General features: G+C 36.5%; 1 protein-coding gene across 1 annotated transcript in view; it reads right to left on the minus strand.

Moving 5' to 3' along the window:
- SLC27A6 (solute carrier family 27 member 6) overlaps nt 1-12,171 on the minus strand; it is a 90,967-nt gene that overhangs the window by 18,091 nt on the left and 60,705 nt on the right. The window contains exon 5 of the mRNA XM_055548421.1: nt 11,698-11,892. Coding sequence (XP_055404396.1) covers nt 11,698-11,892 — 195 coding nt within the window. The remainder of the gene's footprint in view (nt 1-11,697; nt 11,893-12,171) is intronic.

Below are 12,171 nucleotides of genomic sequence, written 5' to 3' on the forward strand. Positions count from 1 at the left end.
ATACTGAAACCAAGCTCCACCCAAGAGCCAACAAGTTCCAGAGCAAGACATACATGCTAATTCTCCAGAAAGCAGGAATACAGCCCTGAGCATTAAAAGACAGGCTGCTCAAAGCCATACCAAACCCAGACACCCAAAAACTCACTACTGGACACTTCATTGCACTCCAGAGAGAAGAGATTCAGCTCCACCCACCTGAAAACAGATGCAAGCTCCCCTAACCAGGAAACCTTGAGAAGCCACTAGTCCAACCCCACCCAAAGGGAGCAGGCTCCAAAATAAAGAGGAACCACAAACTTCCGGCCTACAGAAAGGCCACCCCAAACACAGCAATCTAAACAAAATAAAAAGGCAAAGAAATATTCAGCAGAGAAAGGAACATGATAAATGCCCACCAAACCAAACAAAAGAGGAGGAGATAGGGAGTCTACCTGAAAAAGAATTCAGAATAATGATAGTAAAGATGATCCCAAATCTTGAAAACAAAATGGAGTTACAGATAAATAGATTAGAGACAAGGATTGAGAAGATGCAAGACATGTTTAACAAGAACCTAGAAGAAATAATGAAGAGTAAATCAATAATGAATAATGCAATAACTGGGATCAAAAGCACTCTGGAGGGAACCAATATTAGGATAACTGAGGCAGAAGACAGGATAAGTGAGGTGGAAGGTAGAATGGTGGAAATAAATGAAGCAGAGAGGGAAAAAGAAAAAAGAATGAAAAGAAATAAGGACAACCTCAGAGACCTCTGGGACAATGTTAAACACCCCAACATTTGAATCATAGGAGTCCCAGAAAAAGAAGATAAAAAGAAAGGGCATGAGAAAATTCTTGAAGTGATAATAGTTGAAAACTTCCCTAAAAAATTTTTTTCAACTATTATCTCATCAAGTATTTTCTGTAAAATAGGGGCTTCCCTCAAAAGTCTGTTGGTAAAGGATACTCCTGCAATGCAGGAAACCCTGGTTCAATTCCTGGAGCAGGAAGATCTGCTGGAGAAGGGATAGGCTACCCACTGCAGTATTCTTGGGCTTCCCTTGTGGTTCAGCTGGTAAAGAATCCACCTGCAATGTGGGAGACCTGAGTTGGGAAGATCCCCTGGAGAAGGGAAAGGCTACCCACTCCAGTATTTTGATCTGGAGAATTCCATCACAAGGAGTTGGACACAACTGAGCGACTTTCACTTTCACTTCATTTCACTTTCACTTTCCCTAAAATGGGGAGGAAAATAGCCACCCAAGCCCAAGAAACCCAGAGAGTCCCAAACAGGATCAGCTCAAGGTGAAACACCCTAAGACACATATTAATCAAATTAATAAAGATCAAACACAAAGAGCAAATATTAAAAGCAGCAAGGAAAAAGCAACAAACAACACACAAAGGGATCCCCATTAGGATAACAGATGATCTTTCAATAGAAACTCTTCAGGCCAGAAGGGAATGTCAGGACATACTTAAAGTGATGAAAGAGAAAAACCTACAACCCAGATTACTATACCCAGAGAGGATCTCATTCAAATATGAAGGAGAAATCAAAAGCTTTACAGACAAACAAAAGCTGAGAGAATTCAGCACCACCGAACCAGCTCTTCAACAAATGCTAAATGATCTTCTCTAGATAGGAAACGCAGAAAAGGTTTATAAACTCAAACCCAAAACAACAAAGTAAATGGTAATAGGATCATAAATGATGCTAAAGCTGAAATTCCAGTACTTTGGCCACCTCATGCGAAGAATTTACTCATTGGAAAAGACTCTGATGCTGGGAGGGATTGGGGGCAGGAGGAGAAGGGGACGACAGAGTGAGATGGCTGGATGGCATCACTGACTCAATGGACGTGAGTCTGGGTGAACTCCGGGAGTTGGTGATGGACAGGGAGGCCTGGCGTGCTGCGATTCATGGGGTTGCAAGTAGTTGGACATGACTGAGCAACCGAACTGAACTGAACTATCAATAATTACCTCAAATGTAAATGGGTTGAATGCCCCAACCAAAAGACAAAGACTGGCTGAATGGATACAAAAACAAGACCCCTATATATGTTGTCTACAAGAGACCCACCTCAAACCAAGGGACACATACAGACTGAAAGTAAAGGGCTGGAAAAAGATATTTCATGCAAATGGAGACCAAAAGAAAGTAGGAGTAGCAATACTCATATCAGATAAAATAGACTTTGAAATAAAGGCGATGAAAAGATTGCCTACATAATGATCAAAGGATCAATCCAAGAAGAAAATATAACAATTATAAATATATATGCACCCAACATAGGAGCACTGCAATATGTAAGGCCAATGCCGACAAGTATGAAAGGGGAAATTAACAGTAACACAATAACAAAGGGAGACTTTAATACCCCACTCACACCTATGAATAGATCAAGTAAATAGAAAATTAGCAAGGAAACACAAACTTTAAATGATACAATGGACCAGTTAGCCCTAATTGATATCTATAGGACATTTCACCATAAAACAATGAATTTCACCTTTTTCTCAAGTGCACACAGAATGTTCTCCAGGATAGATCACATCCTGGGTCATAAATCTAACCTTATTAAATTCAAAAAAAACTGAAATCATTTCAAGCATCTTTTCTGATCACAATGTGGTAAGATTACATGTCAGCTACAGGAAAAAACTATTAAAAATACAAACATATGGAGGCTAGATAACATGCTTCTGAATAACCAAATAATCACGGAAGAAATCAAAAAGGTAATCAAAATATGCATAGAAACAAATGAAAATGAAAACATAACAACCCAAAACCTATGGGATTCAGTAAAAACAGTGCTAAGGGGAAGGTTCATAGCATTACAAGCTTACCTCAAGAAACAAGAGAAAAATCAAATAAATAACCTAACTTTACACCTAAAGCAACTAGAAAAAGAAGAAATGAAGATCCCTGGGGTTAGTAGAAGGAAAGAAATCATAAAAATTAAGGCAGAAATAAATGAAAAAGAAACAAAGGAGACTATAACAAAAATCAACAAAACTAAGCTGGTACTCCTTGGAAGGAAAGTTATGACCAACCTAGATAGCATATTCAAAAGCAGAGACATTACTTTGCCAACAAAGGTTCATCTAGTCAAGGCTATGGGTTTTCCTGTGGTCATGTATGGATGTGAGAGTTGGACTGTGAAGAAGGCTGAGCGCCGAAGAATTGATGCTTTTGAACTGTGGTGTTGGAGAAGACTCTTTGGACTGCAAGGAGATCCAACCAGTCCATTCTGAAGGAGATCAGCCCTGGGATTTCTTTGGAAGGAATGATGCTAAAGCTGAAACTCCAGTACTTTGGCCACCTCATGCGAAGAGTTGATTCATTGGAAAAGACCCTGATGCTGGGAGGGATTGGGGGCAGGAGGAGAAGGGATGACAGAGGATGAGATGGCTGGATGGCATTACTGACTCGATGGACGTGCGTCTGAGTGAACTCTGGGAGTTGGTGATGGACAGGGAGGCCTGGCATGCTGCAATTCATGGGGTCGCAAAGAGTTGGACACGACTGAGTGACTGATCTGATCTGAAGCTGGTTCTTTGAGAAGATACATAAAATAGACAAACCAATAGCCAGACTCATCAAGAAAAAAAGGGAGAAGAACCAAATTAACAAAATCAGAAATCAAAATGGAGAAATCACAACAGACAATGCAAAAATACAAAGGCTCAGAAAAGACTAGTATCAGCAACTATATGCCAATAAAATGGACACTTTGGAAGAAATGGAAAAATTCTTAGAAAAGTATAACCTTCCAAAACTGAACCAGGAAGAAATAGAAAATCTTAACAGACCCATCACAAGCATGGAACTAGAAAGTGTAATCAAAAATCATCCAACAAACAAAAGTCCAGGACCAGATGGAGTTAGAGAAGAGCTAACACCTATGCTACTCAAACTCTTCCAGAAAACCGCAGAGGAAGGTAAACTCCCAAACTCATTCAATGAGGCCGCCGTTACCTGAATACCAAAACCAGACAAAGATGCCACACAAAAAAAGAAAACTACAGGCCAATATCACTGATGAACATAGATGCAAAAATCCTCAACAAAATCCTAGCAAACAGAATCCAACTACATATTAACAATATCATACATCATGACCAATTGGGCTTTATCTCAGGGATTCAAGGATTCTTCAATATTCACAAATCAATAAATGTGATACACCACATTAACAAATTGAAGGATAAAAACCATGTTATTATCTCAATAGATGCAGAGAAAGCCTTTGACAAAATTCAATACATTTATGATAAAAACTCTCCAGAAAGTAGGCATAGAAGGAACATACCTCAACATAATAAAAGCCATATAGGATAAACCCACAGCAAACATTATCCTCAATGGCAAAACATTGAAAGCATTTCCCCTAAAATCAGGAACAAGACAAGGGTGCCCACTCTCACCACTACTATTCAACATAGTTTTGGAAGTTTTAGACACAGCAATCAGAGAAGCAAAAGAAATAAAAAGGAATCCATATTGGAAAAGAAGAAGTAAAAGTCTCACTGTTTGCAGATGACATGATCCTCTACATAGAAAACCCTAAAGACACCACCAGAAAATTACTAGAGCTAATCAATGAATACATTAAATTTGCAGGATATAAATTAATTAACAGAAATTCCTTGCATTCCTATACACTAACAATGAGAAAACAGAAAGAGAAATTAATGAAACAATCCCATTCACCAATGTGATGAAAAGAATAAAATACTTAGGAATAAATCTACCTAAAAAACAAAAGATATATATAGAAAACTATAAAACACTGATGAAAGAAATCAAAGAGGACACTAACAGATGGAGAAATATATCATGTTCATGGATCGGAAGAATCAGTATAGTGAAAATGAGTATACTACCCAAAGCAATTTATAGATTCAATGCAATCCCTATCAAGCTACCAATGGCATTTTTCACAGAACTAGAATAAATAATTTCACAATTTGTATGGAAATACAAAAAACCTCGAATAGCCAAAGCAATCTTGAGAAAGAAGAATGGAACTGGAAGAATCAACCTGCCTGACTTCAGACTATACTACAAAGCTATAGTCATCAAGACAGTATGGTACTGGCACAAAGACAGAAATAGAGATCAGTGGAACAAAATAGAAAGCCCAGAGATAAATCCATGCACCTATGAACAGCTTATCTTTGACAAAGGAGGCAAAATTATACAAAGGTGAAAAGACAATCTCTTTAACAAGTGGTGCTGGGAAATCTGGTCAATCACCTGTAAAAAAAAATGAAACCAGAACACTTTCTAACACCATACACAAAAATAAATTCAAAATGGATTAAAGATCTAAATGTGAGATGAGAAACTATAAAACTCCTAGAGGAAAACATAGGCAAAACACTCTCCAACATAAATCACAGCAGGATCCTCTATGACCCACATCCCAGAGTGATAGAAATAAAAGCAAAAATAAACAAATGGGACCTAGTTAAACTTAAAAGCTTTTGCACAACAAAGGAAACTATAAGCAAGGTGAAAAGACAGCCTTCAGAGTGGGAGAAAATATTAGCAAATGAAGCAACTGACAAATAATTAATCTAAAAAATATACAAGAAGCTCATGCAGCTCAATACCAGAAAAATAAATGACCCAGTCAAAAAAATGGACCAAAGAATTAGACAGACATTTCTCCAAAGAAGACATACAGATGGCTAACAAACACATGAAAAAATGCTCAACATCACCGATTAACAGAGAAATGCAAATCAAAACCACAATGAGTTACTAACTCACACCAGTACCATTTCAGAATGGCTGCTATCAAAGTCTACAAACAGTAAATGCTGGAGAAAAGGGAACCCTCTTACACTGTTGATGGGAATGCAAACTAGTACAGCAATAATGGAGAATAGTGTGGAGATTCCTTAAAAAACTGAAAGTAGAACTGCCATATGACCCAGCAATCCCACTGCTGGGCATACACACTGAAGAAACTAGAATTGAAAGAGATTTGTGTACCCCAATGTTCATCACAGCCCTGCTTATGATAGCTAGGACATGGAAGCAACCTAGATGTCCATCGGCAGATGAATGGATAAGAAAGTTGTGGTACATACACAATGGAATATTACTCAGCTATTAAAAAGAACACATTTGAATCAGTTCTAATGAGGTGGATGAAACTGAAGCCTATTATACAGAGTGAATTAAGTCAGAAAGAAAAACACCAATACAGTATATTAATGCATACATATGGAATTTAGAAAGACAGTAACGATGACCCTATATGTGAGACAGCAAAATAGACACAGATATAAAAAACAGACTTTTGGACTTGTGGGATAAGACGAGGGTGAGATGATTTGACAGAATAGCATTGAAACATGTATATTACCATATGTGAAATATATGATCCAACATCCGCTGGATCATAGAAAAAGCAAGAGAGTTCCAGAAAAACATCTATTTCTGCTTTATTGACTATGCCAAAGCCTTTGACTGTGTGGATCACAATTAACTGTGGAAAATTCTGAAAGAGATGGGAATACCAGACCACCTGATATGCCTCTTGAGAAATTTGTATGCAGGTCAGGAAGCAACACTTAGAACTGGACATGGAACAACAGACTGGTTCCAAATAGGAAAAGGAGTTCGTCAAGGCTGTATATTGTCACCCTGTTTATTTAACTTCTATGCAGAGTACATCATGAGAAATGCTGGACTGGAAGAAACACAAACTGGAATCAAGATTGCCGGGAGAAATATCAATAACCTCAGATATGCAGATGACACCACCCTTATGGCAGAAAGTAAAGAGGAACTCAAAAGCCTCTTGATGAAAGTGAAAGTGGAGAGTGAAAAAGTTGGCTTAAAGCTCAACATTCAGAAAATGAAGATCATGGCATCCGGTCCCACCACTTCATGGGAAATAGATGGGGAAACAGTGGAAACAGTGTCAGAGTTTATTTTTCTGGGCTCCAAAATCACTACAGATGGTGACTGCAGCCATGAAATTAAAAGACGCTTATTCCTTGGAAGGAAAGTTATGCCCAACCTAGATAGCATATTCAAAAGCAGAGACATTACTTTGCCAACAAAGGTCCGTCTAGTCAAGGCTATGGTTTTTCCTGTGGTCATGTATGGATGTGAGAGTTGGACTGTGAAGAAGGCTGAGCGCTGAAGAATTGATGCTTTTGAACTGTGGTGTTGGAGAAGACTCTTGAGAGTCCCTTGGACTGCAAGGAGATCCAACCAGTCCATTCTGAAGGAGATCAGCCCTGGGATTTCTTTGGAAGGAATGATGCTAAAGCGGAAACTCCAGTACTTTGGCCACCTCATGCGAAGAGTTGACTCATTGGAAAAGACTCTGATGCTGGGAGGGATTGGGGGCAGGAGGAGAAGGGGATGACAGAGGATGAGATGGCTGGATGGCATCACTGACTCGATGGACGTGAGTCTGAGTGAACTCCGGGAGTCGGTGATGGACAGGGAGGCCTGGAGTGCTGCAATTCATGGGGTCGCAAAGAGTCGGACACGACTGAGCGACTGATCTGATCTGATCTGATAAGTGAAATAGATCACCTGTCCAAGTTTGATGCATGAAACAGGGCACTCAAAGCCAGTGCACTGGGACAACCCAGAGCGATAGGATAATCTCTTAAGTCCTTGCAATATCACGATGGATAGTACTATTTTTACTTGCCTAAGGGCCTTGGGCAGCCAGATAGTAACTACACTGTTGAGAGTGGGTCTCTGAGCCAGGTCAATAATGTTATGTAGGATAGAGGTTTATAGTCACACATCTTGACTTCCTGAAGGACGAGAGATGGAGGCTGATCACAGAGGCAGCCAACTAGATTTAAATGTCCGAGAACCCCCACTCCCCCCAAAAACTCTGGACATCAAGACTGGGTAAGCTTCCTGACCTGGAAATACATGTAACTATTATATCAACTTTTGATGAGTTTTCTGTAGTGAATTATCAAAAATTATTAAAGGTGGTTTTAGGGACCCCCAACTGCAACTGAAGTCAGGTGTGAAGATGGTCCTGTGTGAATTTTTTTCAAACTTCACAGTTGGATAAATTTCCTAGTCTCTAAAAGATGCTTGAAAGTGAAAGTGTTAGTTGCTCAGTCCTGTCTGCCTCTTTGCAACCCTATGGACTGCAGCCCTCCAGGCTCCTTCCCCCATGGGATTCTCCAGGCAAGAATACTGGAGTGGGTTGCCATGTCCTTCTCCAGGGGACCCTCACAACCCAGGGATAGAACTTGGGTCTTCTGCATTGCAGGCAGATTCTTTACTGTCTGAGCCACCAGTAAAGCTCAAAAGATGCTTACTTTAAGACAATAAAAATGTTTATACAAATGTGAAGGAAAGAAGCCTTTTTTTAACAAATTTCATACTTTACTTTTTGTATCTATGGATCTACCACCATGAAAGATGAAGATAATTAGCACTTATACCTTCTTCTTTCTTCCCACCCAATTCCCATTTTTGTTAGTCATGAATATTTCTATGTTGTCAGGATTTACATTTCCATTCCATCTACAAACGTAATTCAGAGTTTTAAATCTTCTACATTTAAATGGATTCAATCAAACCTTTTAATAGAAGGTGGTTCCTTCATTTCTAAAGACTGCTTTATCTTCATGTTCACCAGAATTTTTCATTCAGTGAATATAAAGCAGTAGTATATTCCTGTAAGTACATAGGAATTACGTTCTCTGATTTCTTAAAAGTTTGAGGACGCCACTTTGTTGCATTTGGATTTGCAGGACAACTTCATTAAACTAGCATTCTTAGCTGAAAACATTACTTTCCCTTTCGGGGGGAACTGGGTGTGATGTTTTCATTTGAAAGATGCCTGAGCCATTTCACATCTTCACCCTCTACTTTGTACATCTTTTGCTTTTTCTGCCTTAGCATCTGCTTATGGTTCTTCAATTTATATTCAGTAATTTCACTGGAAAATATTTTCTGATAATCATTCTGTATCATATATTCCACCCTGAAATATGTGCTCTTTTTGCTAAACATTCAAATCTTTATTTTCAGGAAGTTTTCTTCTATTAGGTTTCAAGTAGTTTTTTTCACTTTGAGTTATTTTTTTTTCTGTAGGAACACAAATTAAGCACATGTCAGATCATTGTCTATGTTTTCATTTTATCTTTTTCATTTATTTTATATTATTATTTGCTTATTCTTTTTATTGTTTGTGTGACTCCTTAATCCCATCCATCTTGCTCCCTAGTAGCGTTTACAGTCTTATTTATTTTTAAGTCCTTCAGTGTGATGTTTAGCTCTGTAACATTTTCATTTTTCCCTTATATTTTTCTCCTTTGGGTTGAGCATGGCTACTTTTCAACTCCTTTTGTTGATTTATGCCTTTCCTGCACTTTTCTTTGGGCTCTTATTTTTAAACAGAATATAATTACAAGTTTTTGAACCATGGGAAATTATTTTTCTAAACATTTTCTGGCTATTTGGGGGGACTTATTTTGATATTCATCCCTATTTTTTTTAGCAGTTTTTTATTTAAATTCATTTTCTTCCTTCTTTTTTTTCAAGTTTTATTTCTTTTGATTTCATGTTTATTCCTTCCCGGTTATAATTACTGGGAATAGAAAAGGAGAAGTCAGTCTACAACTTTTACGTGGATGTCTCTCAATTGAACTGTCACCAAATTTTTTATATTATTTGCTTTGGAGGCATTTATGGGACACACCTCCCTTCATGCATTTAAATAAATAGGAAGCATAGCACACAAGAAGGACATTTGGGTCACAGGAACTTTGTGCTGCCACTTTATCTTTTTCTTTTGGTTATAACATCCTACCTCTGTTTAGAGGCTGACTTCTTTCTGAGAGGGTAACTGTAAGCCTCCAATAGGTTTAAATTTTTGAGAGACACACTTATCAAATTTCCTCATATAATTATGAAACAATTATTGGTCTAATTTTTTTCTGATTGCCTGTTACATAATGAAACAATATGCAAATGAATGATAAAAGACTAGAATTCATATGACATTAGGCACTTTTTTTCTTCCATTTCCAAACTGAAAAAAAAAAATCAGAAGTTTTTCCAAATAAACTGGAGACAATCATAACTTCCTGTATTATGCATTATAACAGTCTGACAGGGACTTTAATATATTAGAAAATTACAACGAAGTCAAGCTTCATTGTATTCCTACTACATAATTACTTAGGAATGACTCAGCTTCACCAAAAATATTTAATATTAATAGCAAATTTTTAATGGAACCAGTGCAATCCACTGAGAAAACTAATCATAAAGAATGTAGTACTTGATAATATCAGCACTTATTATTCCACCAATTATATTTGTTCACAATTCACATGAATTTCTAGAATGTCAATAAGACCTTCACAATCCCAAAGAACATATTTATAAAAACAGTTTGTACCTTATTTAAGTTTCAAATATCAGAGCAATTAATACCAGCTTTGAATCTATTTCTTTACTTTTAAAAATTACACTTTTATCTCTTTTGATACTCACTAAATGCTTCTTTTCAACTTCTTTAAATTATGCTCTTTATCATTTCCTTCCTTTTATATTCTTTGAGTTTGTTTTAGCTGTTTTTAAAAATTAACTTATAAAAATGGATATTTAGCTCACTAATTTTCAGTTACTCTTCAGTTATTATTCTTATTCTTCAATGTAACATTTTAATTATCATTTGGCTTAAATTATTTTCTATTTTTATTTTTCTATTATAATTTTTCTTTGACTTATAGATATTTAGAGATGCTTTATTTTCAAATATTTAGGAAAAGATCTAGCTGTTATTTTGAACATTTCTATCTTAATTAAGCTGTTATCAGAGAACATAATCCATATATATTTGATCCTATGAAATTTGCTGGAATTCACTAAGTGGTCCTGTAATCTTTGTGAATGTTTTGCAAATGCTTAAAAATAATGGATATTCAGCAGTTTTAAAATTCAGTGTCCTATATATGTTCATCAGTGCAAGTAGTTTCTTTATTGTATTATTTAATACATTATATCATTGAAAAAATTTTTGCATGTTCTATCAAAGAGATAAAATATTCTACTGTGATTCTGGATTTGCTTATTTCCCCTTGAGGATTTGCTTATTTCAAATTTTCATTTTTATTCTTTAAAAATATTATTATTGAATATAAATTCTATTTGATAATTATTTTCTCCAAGCAAGATGAAGGTATCTGTCCACTATATTTTGTCTTCCATGGTTGCTATTGCGAAATCAGCTGTGTTTTACTCCTAAGAAGGTAATTCCTTGGCTACTTTTAAAATGTTAGTAATATCTTGGCATAGTTTTTAAGGAAACTATATATTAGAAGCCTACATATAATTTTTGAGTGATATAAAAATGAATGACAGTAGAAATTGTGGATGGAAAACACAGAAAATGAAAAGAATCAAATTAATATATATCAGGACCTGTGCTTTCTGTTTATACATTTTATCACGAAATTTGAAAGCTGAGCAAAAGAACTATCATTATCCCCATATTACAGAGGGAAAAGATGGGAGATAGGCAAGGTTTTCATAATCTATGGCACCACAGTTTACCTAGAGGCAACTATGTTATTTAGAGGAGTTCTTAATTTTTTTTTAAAAAAGTGATAGTATTTACTATAAGTTACAGTATAAAGTCTAGAAGAGAGATTAGCAGATCTCAATATATCTCTTTTTTATTGTACTTACTTTGTGGAAGAAAGTCGCTCTCCCGACTGATCCAATTTTCCCGGTGTGATTCATGAAGTTAATGTTTCCTTCAGTAGCTCCATAAAACTCACACATCTTAATATTTCCAAATCTGTCTAAGAATTCTCTCCATACATCACTGCGTGCTCCATTTCCAATTGCCAAACGCACCCGATGATCCTTTTCTCCTTCCCTCTGTTAGAAGAAAACATTTTCCTCTTAATTTATTAATTTCAATTCCCAATTCTTTCTGTCATTGCTATTACTTAAATGGCAACAATCCAGAAGTAAGTTGTATATGGAAAGGAGTAAAAAAATTCATGTAAGTCCGTGGCATAACTGGGTCCCATAGCTAATGAGCTAACACTGGCCCAGAGTAATACAGCTTTTATTTTCCTATATCTGGGAAAATCTCTTCCTAAATTTGAGATGCTGAAGTCTTATTTTCCCTGATACATATTTTCTTCCTTACCA

The sequence above is a fragment of the Bubalus kerabau genome, chromosome 1 (genome assembly GCF_029407905.1).
Source record: "Bubalus kerabau isolate K-KA32 ecotype Philippines breed swamp buffalo chromosome 1, PCC_UOA_SB_1v2, whole genome shotgun sequence".
NCBI classification, from domain to species: Eukaryota; Metazoa; Chordata; class Mammalia; order Artiodactyla; family Bovidae; genus Bubalus; species Bubalus kerabau.